Genomic DNA, 19105 nt, shown 5'->3' with positions numbered 1-19105 from the left:
CTTTGAAGAAGCTGAGTCAGAACTGGTCTCTGTTAAGTGTTACTCAATATTATATAAATGTCATACCCAATTTTCATCAAATTCATTATTGTGCCAAAATGGCTTACCAGTCATCTTAAAAATGCAACTGCCCAAACTAAACAGTAACAAAATATGAAACTCTCCTCTTCTTTCCCTTTTAATAAAAGCCAAAATATTTCCAGTCTTAATATCAATGATAAATGCAATCACCACAACATGTTGATACAGACAAGGAAGAATCTGAGAGGCAAGCTGCAATTTCATTAATTCAGCAGTGCAACTGATGATAAGCAGATCTTGAGTTTCTTCTTTCACATACAAGACAGTTAGCCTTTTCCTGTAGCATATGGATCTACTAAAATATCTAAGGATAGATCTAAACTATCTAAGGATCATCCTCCTGACATCACAGAGCTCATCCAAATTTTTACACTTTGCTTCTCCAACAGCATGTGGTCCACCAGTGAAATCACAAGCCTCATTCATTTCCTCAGCCTTCTACTGTGAATTCATTTGAATCTCTCTGTAATAGTTCCTGGCTATACTCAGCCAGCTCCTTCTGTACCTCTTTGCCTGTCTCTGTTCTCTCCAACGCAAAATCTAGAATCAGATCACATTAAAAGTGTCCAAAGGCCCCCAAAATGCTCAGGCCATTTTATGAGTGACAAAATGTCATCAGCAAGATGACATCAGCCAAAGATATTTTGGCTAAGCACGGGGAATAAAATACATTTTGAAATTAAAATTATTTTAGGGAAGTAGCATTAGCGCATTTAAAATATCCCCCTCCTGCCTCCAAATTTTGCATTTCAAGGCCCAGAACCAATAAAATCTGTAGTTAACTTAGAAGTGCAAGTATCATTTAAAACTCTCATCTTTGATGATGCATTATAAAAATTTATTAAGCATTTGCAAAGTATTGTTTGGAATATAATGCCCTAACAAACATAGTAAGAGTAGTTGCATGGTTTCTACAGAACTTGGTAGGTATTTACACTGTCCAAGATTTTGCTCTTTTGATTTCCAGCTTTTGCTGCTGTATAAGACTACTGGAAGCTTTTAACATCCAGCTTGGACTTGGGACCATTCTTTAAGCATCTCTAAAATTCTACTGCTGTTCCTCATATACAGTGTGCACCAATACATCCTAATTTTTTCCAAATTAGAGAGAAGACCAGCTCCTTTAAGTTATAAGCACCATTGGGGAATAATAGTTTCTACATGGAACAAAATAAGCTGTACTGATGAAAATCTATATTGAAAATTAGCTTTATTTAAGATTTTGCTAATGAGTCAAACAAGGAAAATTTTAGAAATTAAAAATACTCAGTTTTCGAATTAAGAGTTTTCTATACTGAAGATTATTCTAGTTCACATCCTGCAACACCGTGTTCTAGTCAAGAGAAGCACGAAGTATAAGATTTTTGGCAATATATATTAATTATATATTATTAGATCTAAAGCCATTATTAAGTTAGCAAACTCTGGAGATTAACTATTATGTTCTATTAAAAATAGTCCTGAAAAACACCACACCATTGCTACTCACTATGTATGTAAAATGTTACATGGAAAGACACTTGCATGTCAATAGCAGTGTGGTTAGTAGGTTTTGTATCTTCCAAAGAAAAAACTATGCTCTATTAACATGATACTGTTACACTAATTCTACCAACTCTGCCAGCAGCATCTTCCCCGTGGATAGTTTAATCTTTTTGATGCAGAACAAAGATTCAGAGAGGCCAGCCCCAGTTCAAACTCTGCTCTTATTAACCTGAATTATGACTTACTTTAACACATATATTACTTCATAAAAACCTGCACATGTACAGTAAGTTTACAGAAGTCATGGCACAGTTAAAAATGAACCAACTTCACATCTACATCACTACAGAATGCAGTCACTGAAAGAGCAACCTTTATTCTTCCATACACCCTCTACCAAAAACTGATGTTATGAGGTGTGTTAAGTCCTTTCATGGAGTAAGATCTTTTTGCATCACTCAAAATATATTAAAAACAGGTGCAAAAGGGAAATTTCAAGCCTCTTAAGTATTTGCTTTATCAAGTAACACCATGAACTAGTTGAGCTCCATTTATATGTAGTCTGGCTCTCTTGCTATAAGTGTATAAATACCAGAGAAGAAAGAATTGTTTAGGACTTTTTCAGGTACATCCAGCCCAAATCTATTAATTGCAAGTTAATTCTCAGTCATTAAAATATATCTGTCATAAAAGAGGTTACTTTTACTAAAATTATATGAAAAGGATTTTTTAGAGTATGCTTCCAAATATAAAATTTAATATAAAAAGAACTATTATCAACAGCAAGATGTTACATTCCATAATAGAAGAAAACTGATCTAGTATTAAAAAAAAAACATACCTTAAACTTTGACAATAAAATTCCTCATGAACTGTGATATTACAATAATTTCTTTATTTTGATTATGTGCATCATTTAGAGCAGAGAGACTTATTAGCTGCTGCATTTATTTTGTACATTTACATACTTTTGTCATCACTTGATGTCCTGATGTTGTCTTACTGAAACTGTTTCAACATCCAAGTAAAGCCTTAATGTAAAACAGTTACAAATTTAACTTTAGAATGTTCAGATTTATAGAGGCAGAGCAGCAGACTATGCAACCAGGAACCAAGGCAGCCTATTATTCTCTAACGATTGTTATTTCTGGTCCTTCAGAAGGTGATGAGAAGACAATCTCAAGCTCCTTTTTCTACTTATCAGACAGAATTCTCACAGGATTATCTGTCTGTGATAATCGTTCAGAATTCTGAGTATTAAAATGGTTAATGCCAGTGGTGAAGCCCACCTGAACATTTCAGAAACCTGAAAGTGTTTCACATTTACCTTTCTGCTTTTTGCGGATTTTCTCCACCAGTGAACGGATCTGTACATATTCTTCCCATTCCTTACCAGGACCTGGCGGAGGACTGCTGCATTCTGGAAATAAAAATGTTTTCTTTAATTTAGTACATTACATATATACATACACATATAGATATATATATATATGCACAGACACATATATATTTGAACCTCAGAATTATGGTTTCACAGTGACTTAACAGAACCTCAGTATTATCTGTCCTTCAAATATGTTTACACAGCAAATAAAACTATCTCTGCTGTTATAAACATCCCATTAAATGACAGGTAATTAATTTAGACTTTTGAAATCTTAACACTATAACTTATTTTATTTTTACTATTCCTTCAGATTTAAGAAATAGCAAATGTCTAAAATGCTGGGAAGAAAAGAAAGAAAACAACCAGGCCATTAAGTAAATAATATCTCAGATAAGACAAACAACAAAAAAAGTGTCAGTTTTCAATAATTCAAGCAAAGCACTCTGTTTACATTACCCTGCTTGCCATCACTCTTGCTGTAATGAAAGCAGATAATAGCACTGAGCATACCTTAAATAATTGAGAAATTTGCTGGTACATACATTTGACCTGCCTAGTCATTACTGTTTTCATAAATGCACAAGTACTGCAGGGACAAGCAAAGGAACACAAAGCCATGCTTCAGCTTTAGATTACATCCACAGTGTCTCTGCCAATAATCTAAATGTCAGTGTGCGGATTTCTTGATCTAAGCCATGTAAATCCAAGTGGACAGCTGAAGATTACCTTGCTCAAATGATTTGAAAAACCTTAGCATTGAATAAAATATGGAAGCTTGACAAAAAGAACAGCTGATACTTGTCTTTGCTTAGCAAATTAGATCCACATTTTATTTTTGGTAGCAAAGCAGAGGCCAATTGTAGCATAAGCATCAAACTGCTTTGCCAACTCCTTGTCTCCTCCTCATGAGCAATGCTAAGAAAAATTTTAATATTTCTAAGGCAAAACTTAGATGTTTCCAGAATATGAAAATCTGGAGTTCTGTTTCAAAAATAACTGTATCACAGCACAGATACTAATGACAGTAGAAAGAGTCAATAGTATTTTACCATCATTGTATGAAATTATGCTCTGCTTTTCATATTTACTAGAAATAATGGATGAGTTCCAAGTTCCTCAACAAGTGAAACAATTTTTGGTCTATACACAAGATCTAAGTACTACGAAAAGTTTCCAAACAGCAACAACAACAAATTTATCTAAGCAACAAAAAATCTGTGCAGTTGAACTGAGTTGTATTATTGCTTCCGATGGTTAATTTCCCTACTCTAGTATCAGTTCAAAGTACTGTTCAAGTGATAAATAGAAACAGTGTAATTTTTCAAGTTTACAAGAAAAACATTTTTGAAAAAGCTTCAGTGCCAAGTTATCTGGTTGTTTAAAAATCTAATCTCACCCAGTATTTATGCTTGTATTCAGATGAAAAGCTAAATGCTGCCACAAATATGGTCTGTCCAATAGATACCCATTTAAATAAGCCAATGATGGCATATATTAACAGAGACAGTTTAGTATATATCTCAGAGGATCTACTTTAAGCACTCTGAAATAGCAAGCTTGGCCACTTACAGAAAAAATGCAAGTCACTGGTTTCAGCAAGAAAATATTTTTGAGTGGTTTGCACAGCACCCCTTTTCCCAGAGAGGCATAAAAACAAAACTTACTTTGCAATAACTCACTAATTAGATTCAACATTTCCTTTGGAGATACTGTCGCTGTGGCTCCTGTACCTGACTTCTGAGTTTTTACTCGGCTTTTCTTCCCCATCTTCCAACTAAAACAGATTAAGCAGTACACTGTCACCAATTACAATGAAAAAGAATATGATAAGCATGAATGAACAAGATCTTCTTTCACTAGTCACATGAAAAAGAAAAGAATGAGAAATTATTTCTCGCACATATATACGTGTAAGTATTATTTGCATGGCCTGAACATAAGAGCTGTACAGTGCAATCTGAAGCAATATTTAATGTAGTTGCACATTAATTACTTCAGGGCAATTAGAAACCAGAAATCTTAGAGACAAAAAGAAAAATTATTCTAATCGCATGCAAATTCATTAGTTGTGAACAAATATTATGGATTCCAAAGTATTCAGGCTATAGAAAACCAGGTTATTTTATCTCATCAGCTGCATGGCCAATAGCAGCTGAATTAGTATTTTGACTGTATGTTACATAGTAATTCAAAATGAATTGAAAATTAAGTATTCCATTTCAAAATAAAATCAAAATACCATCTGTATATCTTTGCTGCAGCTTCTTCTGATTCAAGGCAACTAGTTAAAGAAAACTTATTTTCAGTTCCCAAAGTAAATGGAACATGATCTTAGGCTGATATTCCAATATTCAGTGCCCCTTGTTCGCATGCAGGACTTAAATCACACAACACCTCTGGGACCAGCATTGTAGCAAGGTGTGAAATATCCAGGGAATTTCTCACATGCACTGGGAGCAATTTCTGATGCTGGCACTGAACAGCCTTCTAGAGGAGGGGCTGAGCAGGATCTGGTACTCATGAATAAGGAAGAACTGCTTACACATGAGACAGCCAACTGCCTCAGATGCAGTAATTGTGAAATCGTAGCATAAGTCTTGAGAAAAGAAAGGAAGGAAAAAAGCAGACTAAAGGCTCTGCACTCACTGCAGTAGACAGAGCTGGGACTTGCTCAGGGAATGGTAAGCAGAATGACTTGAGAGGCTACAAATGAGTCCATGATAGCCAGTCATCTTCCTGGACTCTCTTCTCTGAGCACCAAACAAGCCTTCCCAACATGAAAGAAAATCAGCAGACACAGCAGGAGGCCAGCTGACTGCACACAGGACTCCTCACTGACAGAGCTCAAATGAAACAGAAACATAGGTAAACTGGAACTGGGGATAGGCAACTGGAGGAGAGTATAGATGCACTGTCTGGGCAAGCAGAGGATGAAAGAGGGAGACCAAAGCTTGTTTGAGCAGAAGACACTCTGGGGAAAATGTAATTGAGCTGCTAAATCAGGAAGCTACCTAGTAATAAAAGGTACAGAAAAAGTTAAAACACCCGACACTTTGGGCATTGTCTTTACCTGCAAGGGCTGCTATCAGGTTTACCATGTTTCTGCATTTAGCAAAGTTTGAGAGAGAGGAGCAACCAAATCAAAAAGCTATCTAGGTAAGCTGGACCTATGCAAGTACGTAGGATCAGGTGGGAAACACCCAAAGTACTGAAAAAACTAGTTGATGTCTCTGGAAGGCTGCTGGCTACCCTCTTTGAAAAGTCATGGTAACTTAAAATCAAACAAACAAAATGCAAATGAAAGGCAAGGCGAAGGCAGCAGAGAATAAAAGATCCAGAGAACTAGAAAACAGTAAGTCTCAGCTCATTTGCTGTACAAAACGTAGAATGAGTTCCAAAAGGAAATTATTTCCAGGCATGATGGACATAAATGTGACTGGAATCAGAAAACAGACTTCTAAAGGCAAACCCTGCACTGCCTTAACCAGAAGGGTAAGTGGCTTCATGGAATAGGGAGAATTGGTGGCTGCCAGTGCTTGGAGTTATGCAAGGTTTTTAGCACTATCTCCCATAGCACCTCAATTCTCAAACTGAGGAGACATTGACTGAATAGGCAGGCAAAAAATTCCTTGAATCATGAAGTTCAAAGAGTTTTGGTCCATAATCCTTTATGCCCACAGATTAGGTGCAGTATTTCTCAGCAGACAACACCAGCCAATAATCACCACATTTGGATGCTAGGACAGAAAGGATCTTCACACACTTACAGATGATATAAAATGGGAAAAGCAGCCGACATGTTGAAGGGCAGGACCAGCATTCAGCAACTAACTGGAGGAAGAAGCCAGAAGTGACTTTGTTAAGTTATACAAAGAGAAGTATCCTGCATTTGGGAAGGAAAAGATCATATACAGCACAGTTGCAGACTGGACCAGCAGCAGGTCTGCAGAAAAGGATTTGGAGACTCTAGGAGACAGCAAGTTTAACAAAAGCCAGCACCCATAAACCAGTGAAAACTAATTGCAGTCTGAGCTGCATAAGCAACAACATAAACAGCAAGAGAGAAGCAATTATTTCCTTCTGCTTGCAGCGATGAGGCCACATATCCAGTGCTGCAGCTTTGGGCCACACAAAGCAGGAGGTACTGGCAAACTGAAGCACATCCAGAGGAAGGCCACTAAAAGGGCTAACACATAAAATGAAAGACCCCATTTGTTCAGTCTGGAGATGAAAGGGAGTCCACTACCGCCTTCATCTATGTGATAGGGAATTATGCAACAGGTGAAGACAGATTCTTCTTGGAAAACACAGCAAAAACTCAACAGTCAACAGACACAATGTCTCAAAGGAAATTCCACATAGGCATATGGAAACTCCTCACCCTGAGGGTGGTTGAGCACTGAATAGGATGGAGATTTAACAGCATCTTGAAGCAACCTTGGAGAATTTAAAAATTTGACATGGCAAGGCCCTAAGCAACCTGATTTAACTTTGAAGCTAAAGCAAAAAAATGGAGCCTCTCAATCTCCAGATCTACTTTTTTTCCTTACAATTCCACATGTTATTGCAACTGAAGTCTTCACGTCTATTATGTAGTCTATAGAATAAATAATATCTTCCTGTACAGCACAGAAGATTCTATGCCCAGTTATTTTGCAGTGAGATGGGAGAGAGACAGTCATGTCCACAACTTCAGACGTCTCAAAGATTTCAAACATCTGCTCAAGTCATCAAGATCACCACAGCCACAGCAGCTTTAAGTTACAACACATTCCACAGTAACATCCATAAAATGCAAAAATCACTGTAGTGAAGCAGTACTTTTGGCTCCAGGTGTTCCTGTATATATAAAAGGAATAATTTTATCCTCAGTCAGTGTAGTTAGCTGACCCAAAATTACATGTTTCCTCTTATATGCTACCAAAAAGTTTTGTTCTTTGGCAACTGGTATTAACACTGCAACGTATTGACCAGCAGCTGAAAATTCAAGTAGGAAAGGTATATAATCTGGCTGTTTTCCTTTACCATTAAGATTAGAGAGAACAAGAAGCTACCAAACCCAAGGTTTATTTTAAATTGTAACTTTGAATGATCAGAAAGCAAGCTAAATTAACACTGTTAACTTATTAACTCAAAATTAAAGGAGCTCAAAACTGACTGAAAAGCAACACCTCATAAAAGGGAAGTAAGGCAAAACTATAAGGTGTTTTCCAAAGGGAAGGCAAAGAAACTGAGTCTTTCATTTTCCGACCTTAAACATAGCACAAGAACAAAACTAGCTCTGAGTAGACACAAACTGTGAAGTCCTGGGGCATATCCACATCCCCTGATTTTAGCACTCTCTGACAGATAGATGTCAGAGGCCTAAACAACCCACCTGTGCTGCTTAATTTTATCAGTCCCCCTTGAGTTGCATAACTTACTTTCCCAATACAGTTTCTACCATGAAAACCCACACATGTAGCTGGGAAGGAGAGATCTCAAAGATTGAATGTGAGGACCACTATCTGATTACATCTCTTGATGTTTGTGAATGAACAAAGGACATCCCCTTGAAAGGTGCTGTTCTACCACAAACAATTACATTTGATATATCTTAATATTTTTCAGCACAGATGCAGGGGGCAGTAATGCTCATTATGTAATCCATGTTGAATTTATAATAGTACTCACTGGAAATAGGATCCATATAAAAGGTCAACCTGCCATAATGCAATGTGAGACAAAGATAAAAAATAACAATACCAACAAAAGATTAACTTAGAGTTTATTTTCATGGTCTTCCCATTATACAGTCTTTCCTTCTGGTTTCGATCAAGATACTCATAAGTATTAAGATATGCAGGTTGAAAAAATGAAATTATTTTGAAGGATTTTGTTTTCTCATTTCCAAGAATGAAGCAAGTTAACTGATCAATAAACTGGGGAAAAACATCTTAGCAAATGTTCTATATAAACAACCACCAATATACTGCATGCTTTTTTCTTTCCATTACTTTTTTTAAAGTTGTATTGAGAGGAATAATCTGCTTGAAATATAAACATACATCAGTATATTTATGAGAAGAAAAAAACCAAAGAAAACTGTGCACATATTATAAATGGACACATGAAAAGTGCCATTGTGGATTCAGAAAAACAATACAGCAATACATAAAGCTGTTCAAATATAGTATGCAGTCAGCATTAATTTTTGAATTTTTCCTTGTATGAAACACGTTAGTAGCAAAAATCTATTATTCCAATGAAAGTACTGGCAAGAATTATGTCTAAAGATAAAGCTGATTTCAGAGGACGTGAACTTCAGCTTCCCAAATACAAGGAAAAGGAAAATTTGAACAATGCTTTGAATTTATATTGCCACCCTAGATGAATCAGAGGTCAAAACCAGAAATCTAGCTGAAATCTGGTCTACACAAGTAAGAAATTCAAGGCTAATATGAGATAGGTCTCAGCTACTACTGCTGTTCAAATAACACACAGCAAACATACCATAGAAAAAAACCCAAGCTCATTGAACACAACTCATAAGATTGATGGCACCATAATAAGAAATGCATTTTTTCAGTATACTGCTACCAATATATGAATATGAAATAAGCTCTGCAAGTATCTCTGCTCTCTCCTTTGATATATGCATCCTGTCTAACTATTGCTTCTTAGCCATCAGAATTTCTACAGAGAAAATATTTTGCATGCACGATTAAATCAGCAAGTCTCTCTCACGCACAAAAAAAAAAAGCAAAACCATCAGACTGATATCTTGGGATATCTGGTTAAGGAAGTATTTCCTTTTAAGGAATCATCTACCTTGATCAAAACTGCACTTTTGGATCCAATTCCCAATCAGGAAATGGGTTTCTACTTCCTACATACTCATCTTCATTCACTGTTCAGTTACATGAAACAGATATAACTATTTAAACCTAATGCATTTGACAGCTGTATTGTTTAGCAAGAGCCATAATTTGAAAGGATTTGCTGCTACACATAGCTGTCTAGAAAATGAATTCCAAATACCAGCACTGTAAAGTCTATGTACCATTAAAAAGTCACACATTATATCTTATAAAATAAATAATTTAAAAATAGATTATGAATGTTTTTTTCAAAACTTCTGAAATCTAACAGAACACTTCATCTAATTTCATGTTTGGGAAAAAAGTTTAGTTAAGGAGTGCACTGCTGTATTTAAGCAGGGTTATAATCACAGTGGGAGACGCAATATGGAGAACGTGAATGTGCTTCCTTTGTGAAACTACACTTCATAATTCAGTTCATGAAACAGATTTTAGTTCAGTTCAAAAAAAAAAAATCCTAGAATTCTACGAAATATTTTTAACTTCAGGGAAAAAGAAAACCAGCATATTTTTTAAATTAAATAAAATTTCAGACAAAAAGGTTTTTTTTCCTGTAAGTGACTACAGCTATTGTTTAGAAAGAAAGTATGAACCCTGTTTTTGACACAGCAATAAAAAGAAGAGGTGTTTGGCAGTACCTGCATGACAACAGAAAAAGCAATATATACATATAAAAGACATATATATATAAAATATAGCAGTACTATATGGGGAGAAGCAAACCAAAAAATCCTTCAGATGAACCACAAACTTTATGGATGTCTGAAGAAGCAGCACACATTTCAGTGGAAAAGCAGTTTGGGTTTTTTTTTTTCTTTTTGAGTTTGGCTTTCTGGCTCTATTCTGGTGAAGAGCTTTTAAGTACTATGCCATGTTTTCTTTCAAATGAACATTGCTGAAAATTCCTGAAAGCATTCTCCAAAGAGCGAGTACACTGACAGCAATGACGAATAAGCTTAGTAATACAGAACACAGCCACATTTCCAAATATAGTGTATCAGCTGGCTTGACAAAGAGAATCATGCCAAAACTGGCAGTCAGGGATGTAAGTGATCCATCTCCCTCTCTAATACAGCTATCAAAGAGCAGTATTGGGTCAGACTTTGAACTGGTTTCCACATCACACACAATAATAATATCTTAATGAGCTGTAAAATACGCTTCCTTTTGACTTACAGCTTTAAAAAGTGAGCATGTTTACCTAACAGCTTTAGAAGTTAACCATGAGAAGTCTGCACAAAACCTCAGAAGTACTAAAGAACTGCCACCAAGTGAATGCATTTTTGTTGTTTTATTTAAAAAATAACCATGACTGCTTTAGCATTCTATTTAAGAAACCTAATACTTCTGGTATAAGAGAGTTTGACTTCATCACAAGACCACATTTCCTTAAGGAAGCAATGCCAATTTTGCACGATAAAACACAGATCTTTCCAAATAATAGGTCAGAAAAAAACTTCCATTTAATCATTAACAAACCCCCCAGTTCACTGCAGCGCTACATAGAATTGCAGTCAGGTTTGACAGGAAAAAAAATTAAAAAATCTGTCATTGAGCACTACAAAGACACCTACCTCTCCCCCTCTCTAACTGGGTAAAAATACAAGTTGCAACCTTTGTTACAAAACTGTGAATATGATCATTGAGCTAAGTAAACACTACGTTAATTTTTAACTGTGCTGGACTTAAAAAATTTATCCTACATGATGCAGACAACATGAAGTCTGATTTCTTCTGGATGTGTATGTCACTTTCTTTTCCAATGGCCTCAGAATCCCTGCAGTGCTCTGTCACCCTCCTCGTCTCTTCCAGGACTCGGAATAGCTTCAGCTATTATTTTTTACTTTACAAAGCAGTAAACCAGCTACCCAAAAATTTGCCAGACTTTTACTTACCAACCAAGTTAGGAATTCCCACAGCAAGAGTTATCTTTCCAAGTTCAACTTCACTTCAAGGACTCAGTACATTTCAATACAGTATCTTAATATTATATCTTCTTTAATTCAGATCCTTGTAGATATTAACTACATTATGTTCTCATTACATAATAGTTACCACTCCATGCATCTACTTGGCATACATGGGCACAGATGGCAGAGGGGTGCAGATCTAGAATCTGTATAAGAAAGATACATATGGGTAAACAAGGGCAGACGAGAAGACAGGGGAATTCTCAAGCCATGCAAAGAGCAAGGAGAGGTGAGTATTGTAGGTGGTTGTGGGATACATTCCTTGGCTGCATCAAAAGGGAGGACAGATGAGTGGGATGCACACAAATGAGGCTTGCAATTTCTTTTTCTAGCTTGACTGCCTAGCCTAAGTCCTTTTCCCCTCTGCTTCAGAGAGGGAAGAGTATCATCTCTTACATCAACATATGTTAAGAAGCCAGGGTCTTAAAGGACAAACTTAATGCTTATAGGCAAGTGACAGGAGCTCTCTAATCTGTATGTAGGAGAACACAATTTTACACTTGATATGACCAGTTCTACGCAGAATGTGATCTTTTGCTTCCACTGATCATGTTTGGTTTTTTCTCCTAAACTTGAATCTCATGACTGTGGCTAAAAAGACAAATACATTTCATAGCAAATAGATGAAATCAAGAAGTGTAAGAACAGTGTGGGTGGAGGAAGAGATCTGTGATCTTTAAGAAAAATTCAGCTTATACATTTACAATGAACGCTATGTTTTCTTCTGAAAACCACCTACATCATGTCACTTGGAAACCACATTAACATTCTCATCACTCCTAAGGTATTAATCTAAATGTTCCCACTAAATAAATGACTAATTAGTTACTGATTCAATCCCTTTCCCCCCAGCTCTTTCATCTTTGATGTACTCCACCCCTTCTCTTCTTGCTATTAATTCTCTGCTCCCATGACCGCCTTTTCCTTTTTCTTCCACTTCCTCTACAAACTTATCCCAAAATCTGTTCTAAATACAAATGTCATTGCAATTCACTGTCTGTGTATTTTCTTTCTCCAGCATGTCTCGGTTCTTCTGTTTAAGTTGCAAGCTCTTTTGGAAGTTGGACCTTCTGTGATTGTATAGAGGAATAATAACAATTTTTTTTTTCAATAGGATCTGAAGTATTTCTGTAACACTGATGACAATGCTGATAAAAATGACCTAAAGAAAGCACAAATAAGATTAATAATAGAAAACTCCATATTTTTTCCACATAAAATACAATGTGAATTTATGTTTCCCTTAGCCATAACCCACACAATTTCCTTGAAGAGCTAGCTTTGATGCATGTGCTCCTCTAGACAATATGCTGTATTTATAATCAGTCTGATGCACAACACAACTAACAGAGGGTGCCATAGGATCTTCTGCTCACCCAAAACAACTTGCACCCATCAAATGCAGCTCCTTCTTGCTAGTTAATCTGAACACTCTATTCTATAGAAAATATAGGCTAGCTGCTTAGGCTTTTCATTTGAACATCAAGTCAAAAAAGCCAACTCCAGCAGCAACCTACAGCCCCAGACACTCACGCTCTACAGGAAGAGACATCCTGGAACACACTTATATTGGTTACATGCTGCAGGTTTTTAGTTCCATTTTATGAGTTTCTGCTTAGCATTGCCCCCTCCCTTTCTAGTGTCTGCTTCCTGGACTCAAGACCACCCAAAGCCACAGGTCTTCCTCCACAATCTTCTTGATTAAAAAACACTTACTACATTCCCTCATATCTTCCCATCCACAAAGGACTGCATTGAACAGCTCCCACCATCTCCTGAAGGAATAGTGAGAAGTTGCCCTGCTCTGTTTCTTTGTGAAGTCTACAGCTTTCATCCTTACCACAGTCCCCTTTATTTTTCTTCTCCCCTCACCTCTTTTACTGGAGGAAACGTAACAGTGACATCAATCAAGAGCAGGCTACTTAGAGGCCTACAGGAAAAGCAGGACAGAGGGATTTTCTCGGATATGTTCATACTGCTTCTTGCAGCCCAAACTGCGATGTAGTAAGCTTCCCTTCTTCAGGAGGCCTGTCAAATTATCCAGGGCAGCTTCTCCTACTTCATACACAAACTCACATTTATTCTCTTTTCAAAGACCTGATTTAACTGCATGATCTATTTGCAATAGGACTCTGAACATTTCATCGCTCAGGTAAAGCAAATTAAATAGGTTGTCACCATCACGTCTTAAAAAGAACAGTCTTCTTGAGAAAAAGCCTTTGAAAGACTCATGTCTTTTGATTCAGTTATTTCCTTCCTATACCTTTTCTCATCTTTCTCACTTAGCAGATGGGTTTTATTCCCTTCAGGAGATAGGTACCATTTACCTCTGTCTGCCCTCTCTGGGATAATTGCTTCTCACAAGCATTTTTTTCTTTGAGGAATCTACCACACCAGTGGTTGTAAGTTTTGCTGTTCTCTAAAGAAGACACAGTACCATATGAAAATTACAATAATCTAAATAAATTTTGCTGATTAAGAATAAATTTTTACCCCAATGGGGACAAAATAAAGACTGATACAGAAAATTTCTCTCTAGCCTTTGCTAATGAAAAGAACTTACTGGCAAAAAAATTATTAGAAATATATGTCCATGTTCTTAATGCTTCCAAATGAATCCTTTCTCTTCCCACAGGATGGGTTTGAGTACAATTATAGTATATGTATGCCATTGCTTTAAAAACAGTTAACATTAACTAAGTAAACAAAAAAAAAATTGTTAGGTAATATTTTTGCTTTTGTACTTATTCCGAAAAATCCAGTTCTTGCAAAGCATCTGTTTTTCAGCTAAACCATCTTTTTACTTAACTCTTCATGTGGGCTGTTTACTAAGGCATAAGACAGTCACGTGATTGACATATGCTTCATTAAACCCAGATGTAAAATTTTGATTGTTTGCAAGAACGCTGCTTACATGTTTTGTCCTGGAAGAGCCATTGCCTATGGCAGTGTAATCCCAGAAGAAATACCCGCAACATATAAGAGAAACTTTGAAAAATTTCGTCTACAAAACAAGTAAAATTAGTTGTTTTCTAGCTCACATAAGAAAACTTCCCAAATGGCAAAACCATAAATACAGAAATGTTAATATGGACCAAAATATTTATTAGCCAGTATGTCATAGAAATTTACTTTAATTTTACCTGTTATCCTGTGCACATACATACTGCACAATGCTTAAGTAAAAGTGCTCATAAGCTAAGACATGAAGTAGTAATTATGTGCTACCTTTGCTGTACTTAAATGGCTTTGTAAAGATCTAAATATTCCACAACTTTCAAAAATTGGTGCTGCGATGGCTCAACACGAGCTGTTCTACTTGCCATTGCAATGTGCCAACAAGGCTCAAAATCACTTCAGTATGTCATTTCAGACAGCAACTCCTTGGCCATGCTGGCACATTTACCAAGCAACTTCATGGAAATCTCAATATTAATGATGACTAATGACATCAGAAACTAGGACCTGCCACCATCATTTTCTGTATTTTGCTTAGTCATACTACTTTGCAAAAGTAGAAAAAATTAGTTACATTGATAACTACGAAGGCACAAGTTAAAATTAAGCAATACTATGTTAATAGAGGTGCAACAAAACACTGTAACACTCAATACATTGATCCAGAGTGAACAGCAAAGAGCAGAAGTTCTGTCCCAGTCCAAGACAGCTGATGCACTTTGAAATTTTGGTAAGGTCTTGCATGCAATTAGGACTTTAGAATGATGCTATTTAAGTATATATTTCCATGGCAATTGCTTTTTAACCCAAAATGTACATGTCACATAACTCTGTCTTGGTTACTAAGAAGCATAGTGATTTCAACAACCAAAAAAGAGGCAGCACCTCTTATAAATGGGGGAAAGAACTACTAATAAAAATTTAACCCTTTCCTCCATTTGTGTTACTGAAAAAAAAAGTGCATGCGGACACCATCCACTTTTTTTTCAAATTCTCTAGAATGCACAGAAAAGATTGATGCATATTGATACATATCACTACATATTTACTGTGACCTGCTTCATGTAACTGCTAGAGCAGAAGGAAAGGAGCCTAGATGAATAGCGAAAAACATTCTTGGGTATCACTGCGTAAATTTTTTTAAGTAGTTTTCTAATTGCATTATAGTCAATAGCATAAATAACACATAACTAGGCAATAACATATATTCCAATTAACTGGATTGTCTCAAAGGAAGAGATTTAAAGCTGAAGACACTTAATGCCAAGGACTACTGTTTAATTGCAACAATAATTCCACATAAGTGGAATGCCCTCAAGCAACCTAGTAGCAATTGGGCCCACAATTATCGCTACTCACTGAAAAATTCTCCTCTCAGTTCAGCTTAGTTTTTGCTTTAACACCTTTGCCTACCCTCTGCTTTCTACACCTACTGCAACTCCAGTATGATTTACTATTGCCTCCCACACTGCTCCTTTCCAATTAGATAATTATGTAGGGCCATCATACTGACAAACCATGTCTCCAGTCTCAGCATAGACAGCACATCCTCTAAAGGGATGGCCACAGTCCTGGCACCCTTCCCATGTAACTAGCTCTCATGTTGAAGTTACTCCTCCAAGCAGCCAGGTGACGCAGATGTAGCCACACATCAGACACATCACCTGCATTTCACTGAAAAGAACTTACTACCCACAGAATCCTTCCAATATGTTCACAAAGTTACAAAAATCCTCTTGCAAATCACTCTAATGAAAGGGAGAAAGGAAAGATGATATCCAAAGCAGAAAACAAGTTTCACAAGCTTCAAGACTCGTTCTAGGCTATGTGGCAATACACGCAATTCTTGCCCTCAAAACGAGTTTCATTATACATTCATGTCTTGTACCGACTTAAATTGGCTGAATGTTTCAATACCGCTGCTGGAAACAAAAAACTACTTAAGTATCTATATTTGGACACTGAATTGACACTACCCAGCGTGCACAATTAACTGTGCTTGAAATTATAAATATCTGAATTCAGCTACAGTTGGAAGTTGCTTCCTGGAATACCCTGTCCTTAAAGAAGGAATTCTAAGCAGTTTTAAAGTAACTGCTGTATTTTTTTTCCAGCTAAGAGTATGAAGCACAGCTGTTCCATCAAACTTCTGAAGCAGATGAATTCCTTAAAGATGTAGTCAGAGGTGGTACTGGTGGCACTTCATCCTGACCAGGAGCGTTTGGGATGACTATCAGACCACAAGAAACAAAATATGGTCCAGAAATGTTTATTGGATTCTCAGGGCTTCCAGGCTGCAGCTAGGAACCACAGCAGAAACTAGTATGAACAACGAAAAGACGAGTTTGGAGAAATCCATTGAGTATCTGTGTATCTCTTCTCAAGCTTTCCAAGATGTGGGAGTAGTTATGCCAGTTAATGGGCTTGCTGTTAAATTATACTGTGTGCCTTGTGCACTTCTGAAAGACACCTGGCAGATCAGGCTGATATAGGATCAGGGTTGCATGGAGGCAAAAAGTTCAGAGGGGCACTCCACCTCCATGAGAATGTGCTTCTGTTTTAGCCACACAGAGGGTACACCTGGCCTGCCTTCCTGCTCTGGGTTCAGGGCAACATCAGCTCATTGAACACTTATATATAAAAATCTATCACTGCTCATTTGTGGAAATAATGCATGAGCATCACTGTCATTCATTCCACCTGAAGTTTGAGGATAGTCACACAATGGTTGCCAATGTATTAATTGGAGCAGAGCACAGATTTACTGCAATTCAATTGATAAGAAATACCCCAGAGACGCTCCTTAATAGCTTGAAAGAAACATTTTACCATTCTTCATTTATTACAGAGCTGCTTCTTTTGCTGGCAAACTCTTACAGAAGAGATCACAGCCCTCAAGCTCAGTTATGATTACACTTCAATTCACTGCAATTTTAGTGTCCTCAAACCACCCGGGGCAGACCAAGCACTCTGCATTTCTAAATCCCAAAAGAGTATTATTTGACAGTTGGGTGAGGAAGTTCTGACAACATTTAAGAGCTATGCACATTGAAAAAAAATTTTAGAAGTTTCTGCTATGAATGCCTGATAAGTGATGTAATTGAGGGCTGAACAACTGTCAGAAAGTCTTCCAAATCCATTTGCCTTAAGCCCACTCCCTAGCTAGTGGTTAAAATGGTGATTATTCCAGTAGGTGTCTAGAAGTTTCAGGAAAAACACTGGCAATTTTCTGAAAAACACTGGCAGTTTTCTGATCTTTTTATTCTAGACCTTGGAAATGAAGCAGCATAATCTTTCAAGCCCCTTCATACCTTCTGGCATTCATAGTTGGCAACTTGAGACCTTACAGTCTCTTCCATGTTTACTCAAACTCTGCAGTGGTTTGAAATAAAGCAGCTTTTAAGATACACATTTACTGGGCTCTAAGGAACAAGAAAGACACAGCAGTATTAAGTGTTACCTAGCTTCATCCCTGAGCTTTCAGATGCTTGATAAAATAATAAACAAAATGTATACAGACTATAAGGTCCTGTAAACTGCCATAATCTTCTCAGAATGTTAATCCTCACCATTTAGAAGAATGAAAGGAGAACTGCTAGGTAGCACTTGTTTTTCTGGTATGCTCACAGGTGACAACACAAGCCAAAGAAGAAATAGTTTAAACATTTATCTTAGCACACATATTACAGAGTAAGCACATTGCCCACTTCAGTTCAAAAATATCTAGGAAGGCCATATATCTTTCTGAACAAAGGTCTCCTTTGTCTCTATATTAAGGCAGAAAGACTGACCAGCATGTTTTCACAAGATAACTGCCTCTAGTATCCTAATAAACTTCACATGTCTGCTGAGAATCTGTTTTCCTGCCCAATCTTAATTTGGTGCACACCCTTAGTAATTTCCTCAACCAATCCCTCTGAACCCCAGCATGCACTGAATCACAGAGCAGGGCTGACCAGACCCTACAAGTAGTATTTCAAAATGTTCAGATAAAGAGCTGAAAAGATTCCTATAGTCTTTCTACAAACCTCTAGGAAGCCTGAGCTTCTCTTGCCTCTGACCCCTCCAAACTGAAATGTCAACTTTTTTATTTCTAAGTACCTTCCTTCCTAGTTTCCTGGGCCTATCACGCTTCTGCACAGCCAGCAAAGATAATCCACTTGTGCCAGATTCCAGCAGTTTGGACTTTCAACAGTCACAGGCCCCTGCAGACCCCGCACCTTCCATCTCATCTGAGACCTGCATGGCTTCCTGTGCTACAGCAAGAATCCAGTTCAAGCAGTAGCCTCAGGGCCTGCTGTCACAGCCACAGCCCCATGTCCCTTGCCAGCAACACACCAGGTCTCCTTCGGCCATAAAGGACC

At 37.1% G+C, this 19105-nt stretch overlaps 1 protein-coding gene across 3 annotated transcripts in view; it reads right to left on the bottom strand.

Moving 5' to 3' along the window:
* The window catches only part of SETD3 (SET domain containing 3, actin N3(tau)-histidine methyltransferase), a 61345-nt gene that overhangs the window by 33402 nt on the left and 8838 nt on the right, over positions 1-19105 (bottom strand). For 2 of the 3 annotated variants that reach the window (XM_084207775.1, XM_084207776.1), the window contains exons 2-3: positions 4618-4727; positions 2894-2986 (exon numbers count right to left, since the gene is read on the bottom strand). In XM_084207775.1, coding sequence (XP_084063901.1) covers positions 2894-2986; positions 4618-4720 — 196 coding nt within the window. In that variant the 5' untranslated portion in view covers positions 4721-4727. Of the gene's footprint in view, positions 1-2893; positions 2987-4617; positions 4728-5192; positions 5272-19105 lie in introns of those variants that run through there. The other variant, XM_084207777.1, reaches the window with a different exon arrangement.

Source organism: Fringilla coelebs (genome assembly GCF_963513975.1).
Source record: "Fringilla coelebs genome assembly, chromosome: 6".
NCBI lineage: Eukaryota > Metazoa > Chordata > Aves > Passeriformes > Fringillidae > Fringilla > Fringilla coelebs.
This window is presented reverse-complemented; position numbering and strand designations above follow the sequence as displayed.